The sequence below is a fragment of the Rhea americana genome, unplaced genomic scaffold (assembly GCF_003343005.1).
Source record: "Rhea americana isolate MKP2758 unplaced genomic scaffold, rheAme1 scaffold_29, whole genome shotgun sequence".
NCBI lineage: Eukaryota > Metazoa > Chordata > Aves > Rheiformes > Rheidae > Rhea > Rhea americana.
Window position 1 is genome coordinate 3,088,992 of NW_028186412.1, and position 26,231 is coordinate 3,115,222.

The 26,231-nt window shown below is 39.7% G+C and overlaps 1 protein-coding gene and 1 long non-coding RNA gene across 3 annotated transcripts; one reads left to right on the forward strand and one right to left on the reverse strand.

Annotated features, from left to right (window-relative positions):
- Positions 1 to 2,950: 2,950 nt before the first annotated feature.
- On the reverse strand, positions 2,951 to 9,164 carry LOC146593540 (uncharacterized). Its single transcript, XR_014896359.1, has 4 exons — positions 9,094 to 9,164; positions 6,270 to 6,395; positions 4,333 to 4,529; positions 2,951 to 3,205 (listed from the first exon to the last, which is right to left on the reverse strand). It is a non-coding gene; the product is annotated as an uncharacterized LOC146593540 (long non-coding RNA).
- An 898-nt stretch (positions 9,165 to 10,062) lies between these two features.
- On the forward strand, positions 10,063 to 20,368 carry BIRC2 (baculoviral IAP repeat containing 2). Of its 2 annotated transcripts, none has more exons than XM_085309030.1 (9): positions 10,063 to 10,200; positions 11,725 to 13,736; positions 13,842 to 13,941; positions 15,131 to 15,209; positions 15,928 to 15,976; positions 16,953 to 17,195; positions 18,383 to 18,637; positions 18,768 to 18,809; positions 19,602 to 20,368. In XM_085309030.1, the coding sequence occupies exons 2-9, from the start codon at positions 12,863 to 12,865 to the stop codon at positions 19,793 to 19,795; spliced, it is 1,836 nt and encodes a 611-aa protein (XP_085165156.1). In that variant the 5' UTR covers positions 10,063 to 10,200; positions 11,725 to 12,862; the 3' UTR covers positions 19,796 to 20,368. The 2 variants fall into 2 exon arrangements, with proteins under 2 accessions (XP_085165156.1, XP_085165157.1); XM_085309031.1 differs by lacking the exon at positions 10,063 to 10,200 and adding an exon at positions 10,274 to 10,351.
- The last annotated feature ends 5,863 nt before the right edge of the window (positions 20,369 to 26,231 follow it).

The window sequence follows — 26,231 nt, forward strand, 5'->3', positions numbered from 1 at the left end:
CACATGAGCAGCTGTCTGCATGTTGGGTAATAGCAGTGATGCCTGTGGGTGTAACGAGTCATCCAACGTCTGTGGTCTGCCATGGCCGGTCCCAGAAGCAGTAGCAGGCTGCTTCTGGGAACCAGTTAGCCAGGAATCCTTGCAGTTTGTGGGCTGCCTAGCAACTACGTCTTCAGATGAGCCATGGCTCTGCTTGTGCAGCAGGGTCCTGATGCAGACACGGATGTGCAGGGCCCTGCGTACACAGAGACCTTGCAAACCCGAAGTGTGGGCTGGTTGAATGGATCTCAGTTAGGACAGATAGGATGGGGCAGGCCTGTTTTCTTGGGGCTGACAAGTCAAACTTCCTTCTTTCTGTCTGCAGGCCAGGGCCAGGCCTTACAGGGCCAAGAAGAGAGGGCAGGCGTCCTCATGGCCACCATAGCCACTAGGATGAGGGCTTAAAGGGCAAGAGTAGTGCTAGGGTGAAGGTAGAGGGGTGAGCACATGGCTGCATCACTGCTTTCTCCTCACAGCATATTTCCATGGATGTGTGTGGTCTGTAGATTTTGAGATGACGACAGCTACCACTGAGGAACTACAAGGATGGCCACTCCCAATTGACTGCACTTCTGCTGGAAAAGTAGATGTTCACAGGAGACCTCCCCCAGCCCCGGCTCTGAAACAGTGGCATGCCTCTGTCCTCTGAATCCTTGGCTCCGCAGACTGGGGAGATCCACCTTCATTTCATGAATGCTCAGATCCCTTTAGCCTCAGAAGCTGATTCCCACAAACTTTGAGAGGAATCTTGCCAAATTTCCTGCCTCCTTGGAAAGCTTGTTCCCCAGAAAGCACTCTGAAACCTCACTTAAATTTTTGCTGAAGCCTATTTGGCAATAAAACGCTACTGTCATGCTGCATGATAGATCATGCTCTGGAAAATGTACTCCTTGGTGGGAATAGCCAGATCATTTTGATTAGCTCAACTACTTGTCTTGTGAAATTTGGCACTGTGTTGCACTTTGTAAGCGTGTCAAAAGCTAAAAGTTTCTGCGTGACTGAAAACAGCCAGGAGACTGCTTAACTTTCCAAAATCCTGATGTGCGAAACAGTTCTGTGCTCTTCAGCAGGGCCGCCCTCCTGATGAGCCGTTTATCACTCTGTCTTCTTGCCCAGGCTGGAAGCCGGAACAGCAGGCACCAGTTGCAGTTTGCTTGTCAGGAGCACAGAACGAGGTTGAGATTGCAGAGCTGTTGCTGATGCACAGGATACAATGACCACAGTAGGCAGGCAACAGGGTTCCACACTCAAAGCGTGACAGCTGATGAGTGTCATTTATTTTTGCCTCCAGTGCAGGCAAGCTGGGGGTGAGCAGCTAGCTCCCACTTTGGAGCTGGTCACCATGGTTCCCTTAAGAGCTAGTGGAGAGAAATAGGCTCTTTTTACCATAATTCATCTGACCTATTTAAAACGCACTATGATGAGGTGCTTTCTGACTATAATGAAGGAAAGAAGGAATTAATACACCAGTAAGATTTCGAGAGCACTTCCAGTGTTGGTTTTACCTCTCTTTTTTCTGTAAATTCCTTCAGTTTTTCCTTAGAGAATAAAAATGAAATGTGGCAAAAGAGAAAACTAATGTTGCAGATTCAGGTATTCCTCAGCTCTAAGACAGATAARGAAAGTCACGTATTTGCTTATCGCAGAGGGGAGGGAGACGAACAAGGGACATATTGTACTTCCTCTTTCCGATTACTGCAGATTTGCCTGATAGAGCCAAACCGGAAAAGCAGTGGGGACAGCAATGCCAGAAGAACAGAGAGGAGCAGCCCAGCCCAAGAGAAGCTGTCGCAGTGCAGAAGGCTTCTGGGATGGTATTTTATGAGCCAAGGCCTCCTGAATGGACAYAAAATCACAGAATCTTAGAATCAGTAAGGCTGGAAGGGACCTCCGGAGATCATCYAGTCCAACCTCAAATCAATCCATGTCATAAACTATCATGTCAAAAACTATCTTTACAGATAATTTTCGGTGTCCTACTAGAAATATGTTATTGCCATAGTTCATTCTGTTTAATCATTCCAGGAAAGCATTGACCTTTCCCAGATTATCTTCTAAAACAAAAAACAAAGAAAACAAAACACAAAGCAGGGCAGTTAAAAAAAATGTAGCTTGTTTGTTCTGATCCCCTCCCCCAGAGGTAGAAAATCTAGTTTCATTTCTTTGCAGTTTGAGCTAATCATGTCCTCGACGGAACAAAAATGAAAATTGACAGAGATCACGCAAAATAAACATATTCTCAAATCCATTGATCCTGTTTACTTATAACTTCCTGCTGTAGAATTTCTTRTACTGTTTTCTGAGGTGCCTAGTCCCGGAAACTGCAGCAGAATACACTAAACAGACCACATATCTGGTTCAGCCTAGCAATGGTTAGGTTCCTGCCTTCAATACATATAACCACACACTGAAAAGCATGTAGATCAGCCATATCTTTTTTTTCCCTAGAGCACTGGTATTAGTTATGTTAGTCTCCTATGGTGTTACAGAAACTTAAGATTAAAAACAGATTTTTTTTTTCTGCTATCTGTCCTAATCGACTCAGAATAGGTTCACTAACAAGTTAATGCTGTTACCTCCTTGACAAYGAACAGGGTAAAAAAGGTACCTCGGGATGGTTCATGTAACCCATTTGCAGTGACTGTTTCAGGAGTCAGTGAAAAACACAACCTAAAAGGACTCTTTTCTTTCCATTTGACTACGAAGACTGATCAGCTCAGATGTATGGATCTATCTTATTGCTCGTCTACCTTTTATCACRTGGATCGCTCACTTGCTAATTGCATCACTGGTACCTTTGTCCTTCTCTTGCATGAAATTAAAATTCTGCACCTGTGATTTTGGTATTTCCTAAGAATTTTCCTAGTCAACAGCTCTTTTCGTTTTCAGAATTGCTGTAGCATGCGTCTCCTGTACCTTTCTGTAGTGCTTGTCATCATAGTGTTATAATTCGGAAGACAAACACACACTGCTTTGCAGGGGCTTGTCTTTTGTTGCACTGTTTACTGAGCAAAGTCTCAGGGGTTTACAATGAGTTTAGTAGCTTATCTTTGCCTCTGAAAAAAAAACACAGTGTTTCTTGCTGGGASTGGGCAAACTTGCTGTCATGCAGGAGGTCCGACAACTTGCAAATGATGCAGCTGACTACTTGTCAGTTGAAGAGTACCTGTGTGTAAACAAAAGATATAAAACAAAGTTTGAAACAAGGATATGACATAAACGTACTTACTGATTTGGATTTTCTGCGTGCAAAAGATTAGTGTTGGCTAGAAAGCAAATAACTGGAAAGGGAAAGGGAGCTCTTAAAAGATGAAAACAGAAGAACAGTATTCGCATTTCAGTCTACAAAGTCTTGGCCAGAAAATCTACATGTGTTGGTTTCAAGAGTGAACAGCTTCATACGTTTATGTAATGCTTCACTTCAAAATACATTATTTTTTAACTGAATTACTTCATAAAAACCAATAGAAGGGAAATCACTGTCATAATAGCTAATGTCTGAAACGCTCCATATCTTTTATAGTGACTGCCTGCATATTGAGAAATGCAAATTCAGAACCAGTAACCTTATGAACTGGCTACTGCAACTGTTTCCAAATGAGAAACCAAAAACATATCCACAGAAAACAGAGAAATTCCAATAGTCCTGAGTAAATTGCAAACTACTATATATTCTTTCAGAGGAATACCTACTTACTTTTGGATACATTTTCATAGTAGCCTCTTTTATGCTTATTAAAATTGAGTGTCCAAGTGAAGGAAACAGCACTCTGGAGACCTACAGAATGTATTTGATAAAGCTCAGATACAAACCATGTTCATAGTTAAATACTCATTCAAACTGTATTAGGAAGACCTTTGAGATAACTTGAAAGTTATCCTTCTCTAAAATAAAATAAGGAAATAATAAGAAAGTGGCAAGAAAGTCAGTATTAAAACCCAAGGTACTCCATTTGAGCGCTTGCATTTGCATTTCTCAAAGTGCAGCTGTTGCTATAAATGATCCTGTGCATTTCAGGCTTCAAAACATTTGATATTAAGACATGCTGGTTTCCTTTATGCCAGTCCCTARACAGTAATTTAATCCCCACTACTGCCTAGTCTGAACAGAGAATAGCATCTTGAATGTTAGCAGTGGTGGTCTTGTCTTTTCTTAATATGTTCCTTATTTTCAGAGCWGGATAAAATACATGTTATGTCTATTTATGACATTAACATTTTGTAAAATAATGGCATCTTAAAGCCTGAGAGACTGAAGCCTAATCTTCCAGATGCTGTACAAGAATAACTTACCAGATTTTCCTTCTGGAGACAAATATGTTCTTACTCCTTTTGTGTGTTAGTAATGGGKTATTTTTTTCTGCTTCTTTAACTTCATATAATGTAGGGATAGAGGAATCTTATTTTGTTCCTTCTTTTTCACATTCTTTGATTTCAGCGATCTTTAGGACAGTGCTCCCTAAGCTGAAAAGGGTCTCAGTCTCTCTCTCCTGAAAAGTACACAAAATAATAAYAAAGGTGTATTTCATGTGGCAATTTCTTGTATTTCATACATTGCATGTGACAATATAAAGCTTTAATTCCTCTTTGCATGTAGCCTTTTGGATCTTAGTGAGTTCCCATGTACTTATGTGACATTYGCAATGTGGAAACTCCACTTTGTATCTGTAACCTCTGAAGACATGACTGTCCTTTTAAATGAAACACTCATCACAGCTATGATTCAAACTCATAGTWAAGTATAATATAATCATATTTGGTATGATTCATAAACCATCTTACTAAACCAAAGAGCCTTAATAATACACCTCTACCTTAGTACTCAGGAAGTAAAATGGGGTCACATCAGACACCCTTTAAATTGAAGGAGTACTAGCACAACAGATTCTTTAACATTTCTTAAGAATGTGAATAGCAATAACTAGTTCAACTGAAGTGAATTAGACACCTTAGGAAGGATCTAATATTTGCAGAGAGATGATAGGGAGTGAGGGACATAAGTGGTAGGTTTTAAAGAAATTTTCTTTCTGTGACAGTGGGAAATAACTTTGAGTCAAAATAAGCAACTTTTTGAAAGGTAGTTCCTTTGGAAGAACCAAGGATTTGAAACTCTGAATTTAAACAAATTGATGCAGCTGAACAGTAGCCCTTTGATTTTCTTGATATGTATGTGGTCTTCTTTCCACCCAGATATGGCTTATTTTAGTCCAATCATCTCCATTTTGGCATTTTTCATGTTCCTCTCCCCTRCTGAATATAATGTTTATTATACCATTAGCAGAAAAAAAAATTATCTTCCTAAAAGCAGAGAACATGGAAAAGCAAGCACACTGTCAAATCTAAAAAGAGAACTGAACTTGACAGTTGCCAAGATTTTCCTTCAATCATTCCAACTCTTTTTAAATCTCCAAATAAATACTAATGCAAGAAAGCTCCTGACTGATTCATAAGCCTCAACTTATTCAGTATGGTTTTGCTATATTCTTGAGGCTAATTATGGCTTGTGGGAGAATTTCTCTGACCATTAAATCTGAGAAAAGAAAATCCACAATAGATTTAAAGTTTAACATTTGTACTTGTGATCCTTTGCGTAGGAGGATCTGTAAAACAAAACTCTCTGGGTGCAAAGCTAATGGAAACTTTCCACGTTGTGAATGTACTGACCTTCAGTAAGGGAGCTACAAGATGCAGGGTTTTTTTTCTTGAATATTTAGATTATGAGAATGAGTCATGGATGCCCTTAATGTCTTAATATGATGATATCTGTTCTTTTTAAGCAGTTATATGATATTTACCCATTTTTGCTATATTCTCAAATGCAATTACAGAAGTCTCATTAAAAAATGAGAAACATAGATATTGCTAGTCTACATGTAGATGCTGTGTGTAATCAGAACTAAGTGTGAAATAGTTTGCATCTGCACAAATTATCAAAAGTTTATTTATCTCCTGTCAGCAAGATGTCTGAATTACTCTGCTCTTGGAGTTGGTTTCATTTTTAAAATAAATAGGTACTTCAGCTTCATCTACAGATAATATTTTCTGTCTCAAGTTCACTTTCCCTAAGTTTTCCTTAACATTTTTTTCCTGTTTCTTTGTTCATTATCCTCCTGATAGAGGATGATGTCCTGAAAGAGTAGATGAGTCACATCTTCCAAATAAAATTTGTTCACCAATTTTATCTGGGATGCTAATTACCACCTTAGATTGATTTAACAGAAGTTGCCTACCTCTTTACTGCCAGAAAGGGGGTTGATGCTACCAATGAACTGTCAATACCTCCAAAATTCAAAATAAATAGCATCAGCACAGCTGCTAGATGATGCTCCATGGCTCCTTTTGATACCTTTCGCTACCTGAAAAATGTGAGAACTAGCCAGAGACAACTCTTTTTATTTTTAAATATGGGTACAAAGTTTTATAGGTGGGTTTAGATTTGTGGTACAAAAGGAGACTCCATTTCTGTTCACTGAGTTGCATGGCTCCCTGACGAACAATTAGCCACCTAATCATAATGGAGGAGCTTGTAGGTCCAATGACTATATCACTTGCATGTCCTTGTCTTTACCTAAAAATGAAGCAGCGTATTCTTATGTGAACATTTCGCTCAATACTAGGAATGACAAATACAATTGTTTTCTTCTAAGAAAATCCTGTAAGAGCTTTAAAGACAAAAGGGCCTCACTACAGATAAGATCTGCACAATGTGCTGTGTGCCTTAATTGAGAGGTCTGCCTGATGCTGTATCACCTCGGGGGTTCCAGCTTCAGAAGGGATATAAGATTTAACTGCTAATCTTCTATTCTACCTCAATCTTCAAATAGTCTGATTAAATATTGTATTACACTTAAAGATTCTAGCGGCTATTCTTTCTTACGAAGATCTGGAAAGAACAGGAACCTACTTAGTGCACAACAGAGAAAGGCAGTAGCACTGGAAGGGCAAATAGCAGTGTCCTTTGCCCTTCTCTCTCCTCCTTCAGAGACATTAAGGGGTGTGTTACAGAGGTACCATTAAAGCGGGATGTTTCATTATTATGGAAGATGGGAAATTGGAGGGGGCATCTGAGAAGGATCACAGCATCCAAGAAGGATCACAGGACTGACCTTCAGCAGCCCGCTTAGGGAAGTCTTCTGGACTTTGCAATTGTTCCAGATACTTTCAGATATCAGTGCTATCTATCCTATTTATTATCGGTACTCATGCTGCAGGGTAACTATGTTCCACCTTAACCTCCAGAAATTTGCTCTTTCACCTTCGCTGTTTCAGTCAATAATGTCATCAAGCTTACCTTGATAAACAYTGGTAATGTGATAGTCACACTTTTAATAGCACTGTGACCTCTGTCATTATATGGGACTCTAAGATAAAGTAAAATTTCCTTTGGTTGAGGAGAACTTGATCTGAATACAACCTCCCTTCCCCCTTTCCAGAGCAGAGTCTGCAAAGTACAGTATCTTGTCTTAGTTTATAAATCTGTATTTTAGGCTAAGTTTTTGATCTTTGAAATTTGATGTAACAGCTGAATAGGCTGGAATAAGGATCACTTCCACAGAGCAGTCTGAGCACCAGACAGAGAACCAAAGCCAGATCATATGCCTTCTGCTTTCAACTTGGGTACAATCAGAACATGACTACTCTCCTCTCTCCCTTCCTCTGCGGAGTTATTTTGGTTCCATGTCAAAGCCAGAGTCAGCATGTTGAAGGAAGTGTATGGTCCTTGAGAATTTCAGTTCTGTCCAAGAAACATTTTGTTACTTTCTTACTTCATGGCCTTCTGAGAAAGTACCATCCATCACTGCTGCTATATAAGGCCTTCATATCTCTTTTTCATGAAAGACAAAGTCACTATTGGGAATGGAGAACTGGGGAAGTTGCTACTATTTTCACAGAGATGAAGGAATCAGAAAGAGCTTGGCAGCTCAGGGCAGCTACACACCTTTTCCTGCTATTATATATTATATATTATCCTGGAATTTTAGCCTGCTTTTTGTTCCTTCCTCTCCCTTCCTCCTCCTCACAATATGAAGTGGCCTGAAACTCCCTGCCTTGARGCCTCAGAGGGAAGGAAAGAGCAGCTGGTAATGCCAAACTGGGAGGAGGTCAAAGTGTACACAGGGGCAAAAGGCAGGTATGTGGCTATGGGTGGAGTGACAGAACGGAGGAATAGAGTTAAGGAGGAACACTGAATTAATTAACTTTGAGAGAATGCACGGTAAAAAGTAAGAAGCTTCATAATCTATAACATAAGGACAATTTTGCTTTCTTCAGAGATTCCTACTTGAAGTCCTGAAGCTGGGAATACTATCACCTTGCTCCATAAAAGCAAATGTTTGCCTGCAATTACAGCCATGCACTCATACACAGAGCTCATTTCCTTATGCAATATTAAATAGGCCTAAGTCCAGTGAACTTCAAGTCCCACACTCCTCCATAACTCTTCAGATAAGGTATTTGGGAATCTGACTCAGTATTTCAACTTTTAGTGTTGCCTTCTCAGTATCAAGCTTCCTTAAAATGACTCAACAGTGATCTGGTAACAATTTCAAACTTTTAGAAGAAGATTGTGTGCACGTATGTTTAACTGTCAAAACAAATAATTTTTCTATGCTAACAATTAGGCAAAGAGAAGTTAAACGGTGTTATAGTGCTATCTTATTCAGGTAGATATTTGGAATTTGACAATGACCAATGGTATCAAGTATGATAGGAAATCTGAAAGAACACTTATGAGTGAGTCTTTTGTAAATTCATTTTACTGGAACAGTCTGTAACAAAAAATTACCCTTTAGTGTCATAATGCGCTGTTCAGTTACACTTCCTTCATTTTTAGTCTTCAGTTCCCAGTTGTGTAAACACCCTACTGTCATTCTCTGCTCATACATGCACGAAGCGGGGCTTTCTCATCTTGCATTTGCTCTTTATAGGAAAAGTGAAATTGTGATTCTGTTGGGAGATTTTAAGTCCAGACTGTATTCTGGACCCTCTGAGGAAGCTTTTTTCAGATTTCTGCATGCACACATAACGCCTTAAATGATTCCAGTGGAAATTTACATTCTTATTTATATTCCTCCTCTTCTTCCCCTATGATTTGGTTGACTGAAATCTGTAATTGGTCACAATGCCTCCCCTCTCACATGCTACAGTGCAACCTGTAATGGGAAACATAGTTAAGCAACTTCTGTCTTATGCTAGCATAAAGGAGAAAAGTAAAAATTGCAGTGTGGATGCAAGACCTGTTTGCTTCCCCTCCTCCACCCAACATAGGGAGGTAGCAAAATCCTACTGATGAGATAGMTCTGTACAGACTTCTGCTAGGACAGCTCTGTTAGCAAAGAGCTGGCCGCAAAGCAAGGCCCGCATTCTGCTAGGACATGCTGKCCTGAAAGTAACTGTGCTTTTTTTCCACTGGTAACTGATCAGACAAGTCCTTTTTGGGAAGGACAGAGGCTCAGGACACAGATAAAGGAGTCACCGCCGGGAAAACAGAGCTCTTTGACTGACGGCGCAGGCCCGGGCTGGGCRCAGGCCAAGGCGCGGCGCCCGGAAGCCGCGGCCGGAATTCCCCTTGTGCCGGGCCGCGCGGGGATGCCCGCGCCCCGCGGGTTTCCCCTGCGCGCCGGAAAGCACCTAGCGTTCCCGCCAACTGCGGCGGCAGGCTAGACCCTTACTCATTGCTGCTACTCGAATGAGCAAGGGGGCACTGAGGCTAAACCCCCCCCCGCTCCCCCCAGTTAAGTCCGCCTCGCCAGAGACCTCGGAGCTCACTCCAAGGGGAACAGAACGAGTCTCCCCAGAAGGGAGAGTCCTTATCCCCACGGGGAGCCGCTGGGCCCGGCCGCCGCAGCGCTCTCGGCCCGCGGGGCAGCGCGATGACGCCGACCGTTAACCGCGGCCGCGCGCACAGGGGCCGCGCGCGCGACGACGCCGACCGCTAGAGACGTCTACGCACAGAGCGGCAGCGCGCGGCGACGCCGACCGCTGAAGCCCCGCCTCCGCGGGGCCGCGCATGCGCTGCAGGGCGGCCGCGGCTTCGGGGCACGGCGCTGCGCTCCCTCCGCCGCCGGAGTTTCCCCGGCCGGGGGCGGCGCCCCCTCGCCGCGCCGTTTATAGACTGGGGCTCGCTGGCGCCTCGGCTACTGCGGAGCCTGCGCGGGGAGTGTGAGTCAGCGGGGAGCGCGGCCAGGAGCGAGCTGGCTTGGGGTGGGGGGAAGGGGCAAGCGGCGASGCTCCTTCCCGGGCGGCGGTCGCTTCTCCGCGGCGGGCTGCGTCGTGCCGGCGGCTTCCTGAGGCGCTACAGCGGCTGTTGGCGGTAGGGGGTGGCCAGAGGCGCTTGGGGGACGTGGTGGAAGCGGCCAGGGGCCCTCGGCCCGCCTGGGAGCGGGTTTGGGMCGCGGCCCCTGGGGGCCGGCGGTGGCTGAGGGCCCGGCGCGCCTTGAGGGCGGCGGCGGTTTGCTGGGGCCGGCTGCGGAGCTGTAAACAACAGGTGGAGGCTGCCCGGGGCGGGGGGAAACCCGGTCCGCCTGACCTGCCATGCGGAGGCAGAGTGGTACCAAACAGCTATTTGGAAACGTGGAAACTGCAGGTTGTTTTTTTTAAGTAAACACTAGATATCTGGAATTAAAGATCTGCTCAGTGTCACCAYGTAGTAATGAGGAAAAAATGTAACRAGATTCAGAGAGGCTGGATAACTGCAAATATCAAAGATACTCAGAGTTGTTGTAGAGGATGTTATTAAGAGTGTTTGGCAGATAAGACTGTCTCAGGATGTCAGATTTAAACCATCCTATTTCTGTTGGGTTTGTCAGGGTCTCTGTGTGCTGACGTTTCTGCTATTTTCTTCGAAGTTCCTGACTTTTGACCAGCATTGAGACTTAGTGTAACTTTTTGGACTGATTTCTTCACATATGATACCCCAGTCCTAACAATTGTGTTAAAGGACTGATTTAGTGTAATATTTTAATCCATTTTCTCAATGGTTAAAAAAGTAGTTGTAGTATGACCATATTAAGCACAGATTTACTAAGAGCTATTGAAATGAGGATATGCTCTACTGTTCTCCTGTAGGTGTTTTTTAGGGTTATGTCATTATGAAAAGTATATCTGTTTTGAGTCTTTCCTGGAAGAACTTTTTAGAAGCTGATTCTTCAGAATATACTGCTTTAAAAAAAAAAAGGCTCTTAATTTAAGAACTCTGAACAAGTTCAGAGTTTCACTGATGTCCTACACTCCTTAGGTATCACTGTATTAGRTTAAATAAGAAATTCCAGTAGCCTTAACTTAAATCAGTTCTAAAAATCAAATTTTAAAATCTGTTTAAATTGTCTTTAAGCTTGCAGGCTGTTGTACAACAAATCCAATCTAAAGAGATGTAACTTTGTCAGTACAAGATCTTACCTTTAATTACCCAGATACAGTTTGTGAACAGGCAACCTGATTCATCTATCAAACACTTCAGCTTGTGGGGTGAAGTCTTGCATGTGTGCTAATAGTAAATCARTTAGGTGTGTGAATTCCACTGCGTAAGGAAGTATGTAATGCTTACTCCTTGAAATTTTCTAGCTCCTTTTTTTTTTTTCAAAAAGCTTTGCGAGTTTAGTGTTTCAATTTTTGTATCTTCTGTTATAGCAATATCATATATGCTTCTGCTGTGTATTTTGAAACACTTTTTTTTCTTCCTTGCAGGTTGTGTTCTGCCCAAAGGAATTAAATGATTGAAACTACAGATAMTTAAAATTTCTTCTTGTGAACAGCCAATATCAATATGGAGGTGTAGGCCCCTTAGAAGGGACTTCAGTCTGAACTCTGGGAGGTAGTTTTGTGCACAAATAAAGAAACTAAAACATTAAAGGTTATTTTATTTGAGGATTCTGTTCACTTTATAAACATGGCATACAGAAAAAATATAATTAATCAACATAGAACATTAGAATGTCTCAATATAAATCAATTTATCTCTGTTAAATATGGTAACTGTATACCTGTGACTAAGACACCAGGTTAAAACTGAAATGTGCTGAGAATGCTATAGGTCAAAAAACCTGGGGCTGTTTCAAGCCTGTTGCTTAAAACAGTTCAACCTTGTCAGTGATAGTGTACAGGATTTATTTATCTTGTAGCTGGATTCTTGATATATGCAAGGTTAAATATAAATGGACTTTTTTAGTCTTAATTTTGAATGTAATATGCAGAAGTCAGGGTTTCTTGGCAGTCTGATATTAACAACTATATTGGGTGATATTCAGGGGCTTTTTTCTTAATGCCTTTTGAGCTTGACACACAGTTTCAACCTTCTAATGAGATTTGCAAACTAAAGTCTACAGGTATGAGCTGCATATTTATCGGATCTCTAGGATGAAATAGTTTTTAAATTCATATGTTTTAGTCAAAATTGTTGATTTGGTTGCTCCCTGTTTTAGTTTCTTTATGGATGAAGGATTTTGATAAACTCATCTGAGGTTTTTCCKTCTCTGGACCCTACCTCTACCAGCCTGGCTAATTGATACTGTTCTCCCAAATATATAGTRCAAGGAAAGTATTTGCAGATAATTCAAGAAAAAATGCTGTCAGTGCAAAAGTTATTTCCAATTTGTCAAGAAGTACGGAGAACATGTCAAAAAGGAAAGGAGAACATGCTCAGTATTTAAACAGAATTAGTTGTATGATTAACAGTTTTTTATTTGTGCATTCAAGGTTGCACATCAAAATATTTCACTTTCAGGTTGTTACTTTTGTATAGGTAGGGGTTACTCAGAATTACCTTTAATGCACACAACTACCTCCCAGAGGAAGACTTGTCCCATTCTTCCAAAAACAATCCATTATGAACATAATGGAAAATAGCCCTTTCTTGGCTAACATGATGAAGCACAGCACTCTGTGTGATGAACTGAAGTATGACTTATCCTGTGAACTCTACCGGATGTCCACGTTTTCTACTTTCCCTGTTAATGTGCCAGTGTCAGAACGGAGTCTTGCCCGGGCTGGGTTTTATTACACTGGTTTGAAAGACACAGTTAAGTGTTTCTGTTGTGGCTTAATGTTGGACAACTGGCAGCCAGGAGATAATGCTATGGAAAAACATAAACACTTCTATCCTAGCTGCAGTTTTATTCAGAACTTAATTTCAGCTAACAACCTTGGATTCTCCTCTAGTTCTGCRTTTTCGCCTCTGGTCACCAACAGTTTATTGCCATCTCTACATTCCATGAACTTTACTCCAAGCTTAGAGCAGGTTGGCTATTTCAGYGGCTCTTTTTCTAGTTTTCCTCAAGACCCCATAACTACGAGGGCTGTTGAAGACCTCTCATGTTTGAGACTGAAGCTTCACAGTCCRTCCATGAGCACAGAAGATGCTAGACTACGCACTTTTCACTCATGGCCCCTGACATTTCTGTCACCAACTGATCTGGCAAAGGCTGGATTTTATTACCTGGGGACAGCAGACAAAGTTGCTTGTTTTACCTGTGGTGGTGARCTGAGTAACTGGGAACCGAAAGATAACGCCATATCAGAGCATCGAAGACACTTTCCTAGCTGTCCTTTTGTGGAAAATCTCACTCGAGACCAACTAAACTTCAATGTTTCTAACGTGAGCATGCAAACCCATGAAGCACGTGTTAAAACATTCATAAACTGGCCAACTAGAATTCCAGTTCAGCCTAAACAGCTTGCAGATGCTGGTTTTTATTATGTAGGTAAGAAAAGCTGACCTCTGATATAATTCATGTTGTCATGTCAACATTTGTTTTAAAAATAACTTCTGTGAATGTTTGCTAGATACTTTTTTTTTCCTTCAAAAGGGCGCAATGATGATGTCAAGTGTTTTTGCTGTGATGGTGGTTTAAGGTGCTGGGAATCTGGAGATAATCCATGGATTGAGCATGCAAAGTGGTTTCCAAGGTAACTTGCAAAAATACTTCTTACAGTCTCACTGCTTAAATAAAACTTATCTTTGACTGATGTATRCTGTATAGCACTTAGTTTGTTTTCTTTTAACTTCACCATATCATGTACAAATAAACTCTTCATTTGAGTGTATTTCATGCTTTTCTGTCTAAAAGTACTGAAGCGTAAAATTCATCTCAATTAAAATATTTCTTTAAGCATGATACTTAATGCTCTCCACTTTATAAGCTGTACACACCCCCAAGTCTTTGCTAGCAAGTGTTGTTGCATTGCTGATGAGCACACTTCGAGAGATCGGAAAGGGGGGGTGAGTGGAGCAAAAGCTGCTGAAAAGTGCAGCAAAACAAACTTTGAACTTCACTGATCTGGTTCTGCACCCATGCTGAATACTCCTGAAACTGGCATTTTGCTGATCTGGTTTAGCCTTCTGGGTACAGAAGGGCTTGTGAAGGAGAAGCTCCTGTTTTTAATATATGTATTGGAAAAAATGGCAGACAACTTTGAATACAATTCCCCGTAATTAAATAGTCATTGCATACATAATTGCATACGTAATTGCTATCTGTCTATGGAAATCTCCACCTATGTTAATGACAAATAGTTGCATTTAATTTCATTTCAAGAAAGCTAATAGTAATTCTTCAAACTATAGATCTTTTAAGTAATTTATCATCTCTTACTGAGTTACATGATGTGTGTAAATAAAAAAAAAATCTTTATTTCCTTCTGTGTTGTACCTGTCAGTAAACATACTTAAGAGAAATCTGCATTAATGAAGCAGATATTGTTTTGATGGTGATGTCATTTTATRTACTCTTTTGAATGACTTGTGTAGGAGATAAAATGGTGAGATGATGCAAGTGAAACAGTCACTTTATCATACAGTCTGTRGTAAAGCTGGCGTGGTTGCTTCTCTTGTTAGGCTGTTTCAAGCAGAAGTGGTAGTAGAATGTTAACTGCTGCCTTTATATACCTAAGGTTGTGGGTTGCTGAACATCACAAGAGCTTTATTGGAGTGTTGTCCAGCACTAGGCTGCTTCATGCTTCCAATGCAGAGAACTCTTCTGCTTCAGTAAAGGAAGATAAGAATGTATTTAAATTATGTTTTGTTATTGTAAGGTGTTTATTATTGTTTATTCTTGGAACTAGAAAGTAAAATCTAGTGCACTTGTTAATCTTTTAGGTGTGAATATCTACTTCATGTGAAAGGAAGAGAATTTGTAAGTCAAATTCAGGCAAGGTTCCCCCATCTTCTTGAACAGGTAAACTTTACTTTTCAAACTGGAAAAAATCAAACAGCTACATAAGAGTAATGTATTGTTTTGGGGAGTTGGSTGCAGCCTTCTGCCTAATCTTTGCRTATGTGGGTAGTAGGTGTCTGGGTAAATAATCCTTTTAGAAAAATGAAATTAATGCTGAGCTAAGCCTAATGGAGTTGGAGTATTAGAACTTACCCTGTACATAATTAGTCACAGAAAGTGTTTTGTGAGAATTGATAGTTTAAAGTGGATGGTATAGTGTTATAGTAATACAAGGGTTACAGCACTATCATTTAAAGACAAACCTTGTACTGCTCATTATGGGGCAATGAAAGCCTTCCAGTCCCCTTGTCAGAGAGGGAAGTTCTTATTTATGTAAGTTCCAGTGAGTAATGAAGACCAGTAAATGTTATTTCAAAAGTCAGCCCCAGACATCTCTTAATTCCCTGTGCTGTCTTCTCCGCTCCCCCTATTTTTAACCATAGCTCTTCTGATAAAAGGAAACTGAGTGACTCAGAAAAGCTTCTCTTCATAGAAGTCAGCACCAGTTATATTGGTTTTGTATTACACAAACTGTTAGACTTGTGTAGCTATGTGCAAAATACTTAACAGATACTATTCAGATAAAAAGCTTGGCATTCKTGATGAGAAGAAATGTAGAAAGGTGGGTAGAGAGGAAAGGGATACTTTGACACTAATGTAATTCCATTATGTTCAACAGCTGTTGTCGACCTCTGATACGCCTGTGGATGAAAAYGTTGATCCTCCAAGTATGTATATTAATATAACTTGCAAAGTGCATAGGAAGTTTGAAAATGTCTTTTCAAACTTCCTATTTGGCTATCCAGAATTTACTCTAACAACTGAGTTTCTTGGAAACAGCAGTATTGTTCTTTAACRATTATGTAGCTTTAGCATTGTTATATGAACAGACTTTCAGGAAGCTTGAAGGGTTGCCATCTGCTGTGTTTGTTTTGTTAGGTTAAGCAAAGTTTGGTTGGGTTAAGCAAAACAAGTCCAATTGGCATTTGCTAAAGTGAGCTAAGGACTTGAACTTTGTGGAGCATTTGCTCCACAATGGTGAAGCATGTCATGCACATCATGGGAATCCATTTTAGGTGCATAGTTGAGCAAATATGCTGAGCTGCAGTGGTCAGGGAAAGCGTAGGACAAGCTGGTTAAGTGAAGCCTTTCTGTGTTCCCTTCCGAGAGTGGAAGCCTAGCTGTGGTGGCAATAAACTACCAAAGAGTGACTCACTGCTGCAGATCAGCATGTGCTATAACCACTGAAAYGTACTCAGTCTCGTGTGCCTGGTGGTTAATAAATTGAATGGAAAWTTTTGATCAAGAGCTGAAATAGAACAGTTCTGTTTGTATAACAAGCTCTTAATTTGAGTTGCCAGCTACTAAAAGAGAACTTTTTCAAGGCTGAAGTTAGAAATTTTCTGACTATTTCTAATAATAAAAAAACACCTAWGACACAATGGAATTCTGTCTTTTCTGGTTTATCCTTGACTTTTARTGAAGGCTTAGCACTGATCAAGGCTTATCATGCGTTCAACTCAGTTGAATCCAAGTAGCTGGCTTCCATTTAAAACTGGCTACTGAAAAGGCCTGTTTAACCATTGAACTCGCACAATACTTAGGATTAAAAATGAGTGTGTGTAGACAATGTTGAATGTGTTTGACTTGCATTGTGTACATTCTTTTTTTTTTTTTAACTTAGTATTGCTTTTCTTTGATTAGTTATTCATTTTGAACCCGGAGAAAGTCATTCGGAAGATGCAATCATGATGAACACACCTGTGGTTAATGCTGCCTTGGAGATGGGATTTAGTAGAAGGCTAATAAAGCAAACAGTGCAAAGTAAAATCTTGGCGACTGGAGAAAACTACAAGACTGTTAATGACCTTGTGTCTGATCTCCTCACTGCTGAAGATGAGAAGAGGGAAGAAGAGAAAGAAAGGCAGTCTGAAGAAGTGGCATCAGGTACACCTAAGGCATGAATAAAACCAGGAGTGGCTTGTATACATCTGCTTTTGACCTCTTATAATTGTTATTCACTAAGTGATTTAATWTATTGGCTACTAGGATGAACTTCTGTAAAAGGATTGTTCAGGTATCTGCATGGAARTAGATCAGTCTGGTATTTTGTTTTGAGGAGGATGGTTCATACAGGTGCCGGGTGTTTAGACTCACTTAATTCTCTCCACAGGAACAAAGTCCTTTTTTTTCTTTTTTTTCTTTTTTTTTTTCTCTGTGTGCCTTTATTGCAGTTAATCAAAAATAGATGAAACAAAGACTTTACCTAACACACTTTTTACAAGCTTGCTCCTTCTTATGGCGCTGAGCTAGCAGAACATACTCGCCTCCTGGAAAACTTTCATAAACGTCTCCTGTAAGGTGACAGGAGATCAGCTTCTCTATTCAACTTATAACCATGTAGATTAGCTATTTAACATTCATTACTTGATGCATCTTTAACATTCTGTATTTTTAAGACCATGTAAATGGTCCTGTTTCAATGCTTAAAAATCCAAATTTTTGAGTCTGAAGCAGTAATGAAACTTCTCATTTACAATTGAATTAAATGTCTGCTTTCCTACACTTGTATTCTGTCAACAGAAATGGATATGGGTTTGACCATTAAACCTTCATGAGATGTTCTTGTTTGAATTTTTGGAAGGGAAAAACCCTCCACAAATTGAGTTTTGTAGTTGTGCATACCTCTGKTTTTTTTGCAAGTAATTGTTTTGGGACGTTTTTAAAAGCAAGTTTTTTCTAACTGTTTCAGTAATGCTTTTGGCTGCCACTGGCTGAAGGTACCCTACTAGTTTTTGGCAAGTTAGCTGTGGTCTTATGCAGAGGCTTCTTGCTTTTTTCTTCTAGTTCTGCAGAGAATACAGCTTYTGTTGGATGTGAAGTTAGACAAGATCCTCTCAAGCCTTCATTTAGAGAGGGGAACACAGGCTTTCACTGAAAGGGCTTCATTTCCAAAAACTGCTATGTGGTTTCTCTGAAGTTCATTCTTGCATGTAAATACTAGTGAAACTGAGGTTTTTATTGATGATATATAGTAAGTGAAAAGTTTTAAAAACTTAAGTGTCAGTTATTAGTAGAGATGTAACTTGGAATACTGCATTCCTAATGAACATCTAATCTGCTTTCTATTTCAGATGATTTGTCCTTAATCCGGAAAAATCGAATGGCTTTATTCCAACGCTTGACATGTGTACTTCCAATCCTTGGGAGTTTACTATCAGCTAAAGCAATAACTGAACTTGAGCATGATGTTATTAAGCAAAAGACTCAGACACCATTGCAAGCAAGGGAGTTGATAGATACAGTTTTAGTGAAAGGAAATGCAGCAGCCAGCATATTCAGAAACTGTCTACGAGACTGTGACCCTTTACTCTACAGAGATTTATTTGGTATGTCTCAAGTGTGTCAGTTTAGACTGCTCTGACAATGCAGATTAGACTTTGATAAAGATGAAAAAATTGATTCTGTTGGAATATAGCCTTGCCAAATGACTTAAGTGTTCTTTTCCTCTTATTTTAGTGGAGAAGAGTGTGAAGTACATTCCCACRGAAGATGTTTCAGGTATCTTTAATTCTGCTTTCTTACTTTGAAAGGCTATTGTAGGACAATAGCTGCCATTCTTAAACAAAACCCTCTTGGGGTGAGAAATTAATTTTAAGCTTCACCTCATCCCTAACTTTTGCTTTGGTAARCTGAGCTTAATCTGTATAAGTTAAGTGCATAGCAGACCTGCAAATGTGTATCTGCTGTAAGGTATGGTCTTTGCCATAGGCAAATGCTTGAGCACTAAGAAAGGAGAGTTTCCTGAAGCTTGAATTCACGTACTCTAATTCTGAGTACARGCTCTCATTTAGGCATTCTGTGGAGATCTTTACTTTTTCCAATGTAGATTGTGGGTATCCTAAAATCTAGCTGGRCCAACAGCTAGATGGGCAAAACTTGTCAGCCATGGATTTGAGTTTGCTTGTCTTTTCTCACTCTTGTAGGATAAATGTATTTGAAGCTTAAGTTAGACTGCCTATAGCTGACTTCCACTAATCAGACCGTACTTGTGCTTCTAATATCCACATAAGAAAAGTACGGTATACGCTGAAATGCAAACCTTAGCCTCAAGAGCTATAGCTGGCCTCCAGTTCCTGAGGGGYTTCTTCAGTCTTACAGAAGTGGGAAGTAAGGACTAGGTGGTTCCTTGCATGTCACTTTTCCTAGCTCTGGAAAATGTGCTTATTCTCACTGCAGTCTRTTACTGAATACACCTAGGAAGGAAGGTGTGCCATTGGCATGGAATTTGACCACTTTCTAATCAATGTGCAGGTATTCAAGCTTCTAAAATGTTAAATCACTTTTTTTCAGGTTTACCTATGGAAGAACAATTAAGAAGATTACAAGAAGAAAGAACATGTAAAGTTTGCATGGACAARGAAGTTTCCATTGTTTTTATTCCATGTGGTCACTTAGTGGTGTGCAAAGAATGCGCGCCTTCCCTTAGGAAATGCCCTATTTGCAGGGGGACAATCAAGGGTACAGTACGTACATTCCTTTCATAAGGAAGGGAGACTCTCACTTGCAAAATAACACCTGTGTTCCTGCTGTTGTCCAAGTGCTGAAATTTAAGCCACCAGTGTCTTAATGGAAAACTGTGATAAGTAGTTGATTAATCATCTGCCATAACACAGTTGTATACTAGTAAACTATATTGTCATTATGCATATACTAGTTCCTCCTTGCCAAAGATGACTTCTGTATGTAGAACTAATAGTAAGGTGAAGTTTTCAGTAACTCTCCTCTCTGAAATAGGTAAAGCAGTTCCGTAAGTATGCCTTTATGACAATTTGAATAAAGTATTTTCTGATCAAGTTCCTAAAAATAGAACTTGGCATACCAATTCTCATGAGTTCCCTTCCACATAGATGTGAGGAAATAATAGCTTGTTTATTAATAGTAAACTTCAGCTACGATTCTGGTTCGAGTTGGCTTTCTTGTGGCATTGGGGGAGGAAAGATAGGTTAACCATTGCAGGAGCAGCAAGATTTTTTTTTTTAAAATTATCTTTATATCTGTGTAATATGTATTAATAATAGTTTATATGAAGACRGAATTAAAATATTTCACTTTCCAAATGAGTGTGCGTGTTTTCAGTTGTTCYTATTGTTGGCTTTTCTCTGTAGGCTGTAAGCAACTAGTAACTGCTGTTTTCCTGACATAGGTTTTTAACTTTAACAGAAGCATAAGAATTTTAATTCTGCTTAAGTGTTCTATTAGTTTTGAACAGGGAAGTGGACTTCTTGGTGCTTGGTGATTCCCTTTGGCAAATTAGGGGCCTCAGACTCTTACTATTAAAAGAAGTAAGAATAACAATGTTGGGTACTCTCCTGCCTGATTTTTAGAGAACAGAAATCCTGGCTGAGCAATGGTTTCCTTGACCTTAGGGACAAGGCATAGCACAGCTATGCAGCAATTAAAACCTTCATGCTAAGGATTAAAATGTAAAAGCTGCTTTTCTGCATTTGAAACTTTACAATGATTGTACATTTTTAATAGTATGATCTTCCAGCCCCCTCTGAAGTCTTGATTTTGTTTTGCAAGCTGGTAATCTAGTGGCTTTTTAGTGGTTGACTTCTGCTTTACCCTTGCTTTTGTATCACAGGGTCTACGAAATGGATACCTATGGAGAGTGTGTTCATGGATAATTCTGTAGGATTTCCACTTTGCAGCCATCCTGGCAGTATTTAAGCCATCCTGGCAGTATTTAAGCCATCAAATCTTGTAGTGTTTTCAACTTGTGTATCTTTTGAAGTCAGTCTTCCTCAGTCATATGCTTAACTCAGGTGTAGACCACTCAGTCTTCAGACTGGCCACAGATAAGATGTTTTTAACGTTATTTTGGTGTYTTAGCATCTTCTTATCAAACTCGAGAATGTATTATTTGTAAGGCTTCAGGCTGTGTCACTTGCAAGTTGTGTGTATGTAACTGGCTCTTATCACTTCRTATGTAGTTCCTACCTGTATGGGTCTTAATTTTTTAGAAAAAGCACCCTATTTGCATGAAGGTTAAGKATGTAATTTGGAGTGAACTTTTGTAGGCTGTATAACTTGACTGGATATTGGGACTTGTCCTTGTGTAAAGTTGCTGAGTGTTAAATTTARAGCCCATACTAAGTGAAGTTAGTGCTTTGTCACTAGCAAAAAAATTTCCATTATAGGGGTGTTTGGCATCTGTATATATCTTTCCTAGTATACATTTGAAATATAATTTAACAAGTCTCCTCTAAGTCTGTAAAAGAATGTTTTGAGTCTCCTAGTTTAATTCCCTGCCATCTTGGAAAATCTGTCCACTAGGCTTGGAATTTAAATTGTCTTTGGAATTAACAGTATGTTTTATTTCTAGTATAGTTTCAGCCACAGGATTGAATCAAACTTCAGGGCTAGCCAAATGGGCCAAAAAAATTACTATTGAGTTAATTGTGTGATTGAGAYACTGATTTGTTAGCATTTATTGGATGCTTCCATTAGTAATAACCTAAATGGCTGAACTACTGAGGGTGATTGTGCCAAGGGGAAAAAACATACATTCAAGTTATCTGTCTTTGTCCTGTGTTTCTGTGCAGTACCTCTTGGGCTAGAATACCTTTCAAAGTAGTACTGGAGATGATAGCTTTGAAATAGCTTTGCTTTGCTGTCTTGGGAGGGGAATGCATCTGGATTCTTTACTCTTAAATATTTTTCATGTGAATTTAACAACATTCTTGGCTTCATCTGTTCTTCCATATCTTCTGTAGTTCTGTGTTTAATCCTATGYATTAGCTGATAGCATAGTTATTTAAATACTCTATATAGTACCTAAGATTCTTGACTTTTAACTGTAGATTAACCTTCTGTAATTCTCTTAAATGACAGTCTTTTTTTATCTGCAGCTTTATGTACATGTTGTCCCTTTATTTTTTCCTATTAAAAATGTAAATGCTTCAAACCTAGCAAGCTGTTTTAAACAGCTTTGATTAATACCTCTTTACTTTTCCTGTTTTGAAGTGTTTCTCGAGGCTTTCTTGTCCTGTGTAACAACTTTGTGTTCAAAGATTAAAAGCTTGATAGGGACTAAGGTACATGTCTTGAAATTCGATGTTCAAAAACAATAAAAGAACCAAGTGTGCTTTCTGTAGATTAAGGTGAAATTCTGCAGGGGGAGATGGAGAGGTCAGGCTCACCTCAAGAGTTCTAGAATGTGTCTTAGCATGCAAGTCTGAATATGGGACTGAGGAATAGCCCTTGTTTAAACATAGCAAAGATGTAGCAAGAGACAAATGTTCTAAGCTGTGCATGTTCATTTAAACCATGTGGGGCCACTTTTTTTTTTTCTTCAAACATTGGTAACTAAATAGGTCAGATGGCAGGACATACATAGCTTCAGAAACAGAGAGAGTAATTCAGGTACTCAAACATAGGTGTCCAGTGTCTGATACCTGAGGGCATCTCACAGGACCTGTGATATATCTGGCAGGATGGGGTGGTAAATGTTTTGAATGTACTAGAGATTTGAAAATGGCACCAGCCACCTGTGTCAGGTACCTGACACAACTCTGAGAAGTGAAAGAACTTTAGAAACTACTAGGTAAAAATTTTCTGACACTTTGGCAGGAAGACTAATCTAGTGTCATGGATGAGTGATGCACCATCACATCTAGGTTACTGCTTTCTACCCCCCTGCCCCTTCAGTCAGTTGTGGTTGCATTGATCTGTAATACTGCAGGCTTGTAGTTACAGTCTTCAGTGCTATCACAAAAAAAGYGTGAAATCACTTGTCTGAACTGCATTGCAGATAGAACCTTGGCAAAATGTTAAGTAATACTTGAGGAAGATCAAATGACTGCTACTTCTATGAACTCGCTGACCATGTTCGCATTTCATGCTGTGTACATCTCCTCTAAAAGTTGAGTCAAAACTTTGGAAATGCTTAAGAGCAGTATTTTTTTGGCAGTGCTGATACAGTAACAAGGGGAACAGTTTATTCTCAATTAAACTTTCAGTGACCTGTTGTACAGAGTCTTCTAATAGATAGTGTTAAACACTTCCCCCTGCCCCCAACTTCCTTTGTAGCTCTGCTGATGAACTCGACTTCTCAAATGTCAGGCTTCCAAGCCTGCTGCTTGTCCTGAGCTGGCAGCTAGTGCGTTTGCATTGYTTACAAGAAAGAATCTTTACCACTTTAATTCAATAGTCAGACTTCTTGTAGGATGATAGGCAATAGTTTCTGCTTACTGCAGAATCCTTTACTTGAGTGATGCTACCTGTATCTGCAAAGAACCTAGCTCAGAGAAGCTGCAGTTTCTGATACTGGTCTGAGATGCTGCAAGATAGCTGCTGCTTGTGAAGCTATTCCRCATGTTTCGTGATGCAGTTGCTGAGAAGCTGTATGATAATGATGCTTTTTTGCCTTTTCCTGTTTCTTAACTGAATGTATGTATTTCCTCTCAGTTCACTTTTGAGCATTGACCAAGAGGCCCGAAGACTTCAAATGAAGGCAGCATTGCAATCCTAGTATCCATGAGTGACTAACAGATGATCATGACAGCCCTGCTTTTCTTTGCAGAAATGAATGGCCATGTATGAAGTATCTAGAACTGCATTAGTGCAATTAAAGCCAAAACCCACCCACATTTGTACTGTTTGTTTTGCAGTGACTGAAAACATTAGTTGCTGTTTAGTAACTCCACAGTGCCATGTTCTCAGAATTTGATTCTTTAGCTTTTAGCTTCCCCTTCCAAGACCTCAGAAAAGGGACAGATGAAACTAGTGTATTTATCTGCCTTAAGCTATTCCTTGTGGCAACTCTAGTATAGTGTTTCTGGGGTATGCAGTGTTGTATTTCATGTCACAGATGGACTGAACCTGCACACTCAATTTTCTTACTTTTAGCTGTTTACAAAATGCCCCATTCCAGGTATGTGAATGTTCTCTGAAAAAGACRAGGTATTCTCTGTTCTTTTGTTCTGTTGAACCAGTTATAACAGGATTATTGGTCATATTTGCTCCAGCAGTTACTTGAGAAGGCAATAAACTTCCTGGAAAAAAATGCTAAATCTTCAGTCTTTCTCTCCCCCTTTTTTTTTTTTTTTTTTTTTGTCCCCTTCCCCCCCCCCATTCAGCAAATGATTAACTCACTGGAGTTCCAGTGCAGCTTTATCACTTACTACTGTTGGCTTGGGGCCCTTCAAAGCCAGTCTGGAGTATTTTGTGGAGTTTTGCTTCCTCATACAAGATGAGTAAGAGTGGATTCTGCTGTACTACCTTCAGAAAAGAAAAGGTCAAAATAGCTCWTCAAAAGGTAATTTGCCTCTAAGTACATACCATGAACTTGTTTGTACACTAAGGAACATTCTAGCAGCAGCCTTTGCATCTAGTTTTGGCCTAGTKATCTTCTTTAGAAGAAATGCTGGAGCAGAGACTTGCCAGAGGCTTCTAGCTTGTTTCCTTTAAGTTAGAAATAACACTTTAGAAGAAAAAACTCCTCCTTTGATCTGCATAGTTTAACTTACTGATGCCCTTTGATCAAAGGGCAAGTCAAGAATGAAAGCAACTTCAAGTAGTTAAACTGAATTATGTAGCTTAACATCTTAGAAGCACCTTTCATCTCAGTGCTGTACAGATGCACCACCACTCTAAGCTGTTTTAAACTTCCTGTGGGGAARGGGATGACTAATAATAGACAAACACCTGGAGAATGAGAGGGAGAATGTGTATTCCCTTGTGGTCTCCTAAAACAAAAGGATGCTTCAAAGGCACCCAGAACTTAGCGTCCCTTTTAGTCTTCCCATTTTCAGAGTTACTGAATTTGTCATGAACAGGAATGACCTGATACTGAAGATTAATTTCACCTCTTTAGTAAAACTGCCATCTTGATTGAAAGTTAGTGAGGAGTCCTTTAGAGGTTCAGCCTAGAGAACACTGACATCCTACACCGACCCACTTGGATTCTTCTGCTTCTATATCACAGCTCTTACCTAAATTATCTATGCAAATTCTTGGTCTCTGATAATTTGTTCTAGTTGTTTTTAGCAATATCTGATCTATAGCAATGTCATTTTTTTTTTTTTTTTTTTTAAATAAAGCATGCCAGGAATGTCATGCCTGCAGAAAAAAACTTACTTAAAGTGGCATGAATCTGCAAGAGTTTTTAACAGTCTGAGCAAAAAAGAAGAGAGTTATCAAAGTAGGTTTAAAGAGAAGGGGCAAGTTGTTAGAGATTATCAGAATAATATGATCTTACTTTGTTAATAACTTTTCTGAGCTAATATARCAGCATAGTATTTCTGGACTGCTTTGGAGCCTCTGATACATGACCTCATGGAAAAATTAAGCTGGAAGAGCTGCAAATCTGTACTGGAGTACAGGATGAAGGAGAGTTACAGGCATGGACAAAAAAACAAAACCAAAACCCAAACTATGCAGGAGGGAGACAGAATACAGAAGTCTTGAGATTGGGATTTGAGACTGATCTTGCTTAATTTTCATTACTACCCTAGGTAACCTAAGATTGTCTCAGGAATCTGTTATAATGTTTTGTAACTATTGGATGAGTTCCCAGGACTGAAGTAATAAAGAGACCAATTTTAGTATGATGCTCAAGAGCCTGAATTTTAAGGATTATATATACTTACAGAGACTGTATGAAGTGTCAAAGAACTGTGATTGTCAACCAGATGCTGATGGGCTTAAATGATGACATTATAAATGCAGTTCCACGATATGGCACCAGAGGGGTTCTCAGTGTTGTACAGGCACCATTGAGTAAGACTAGAAAAAATGTGCAATTCTCTCTAGAGAACTACAAAGAGTCAAAGCAGGAAACTTCATTTATACTGTAAAGAAGGGCTCTGTACTCTTGCTTAGTTAAAGAACAGCTGAAGGACTCACTCTGACTGTAGTGTAAGGGGAGGACCTATTTTAGCTAAAATATTATTTTTTGCATAAAATGAGTATAAACAC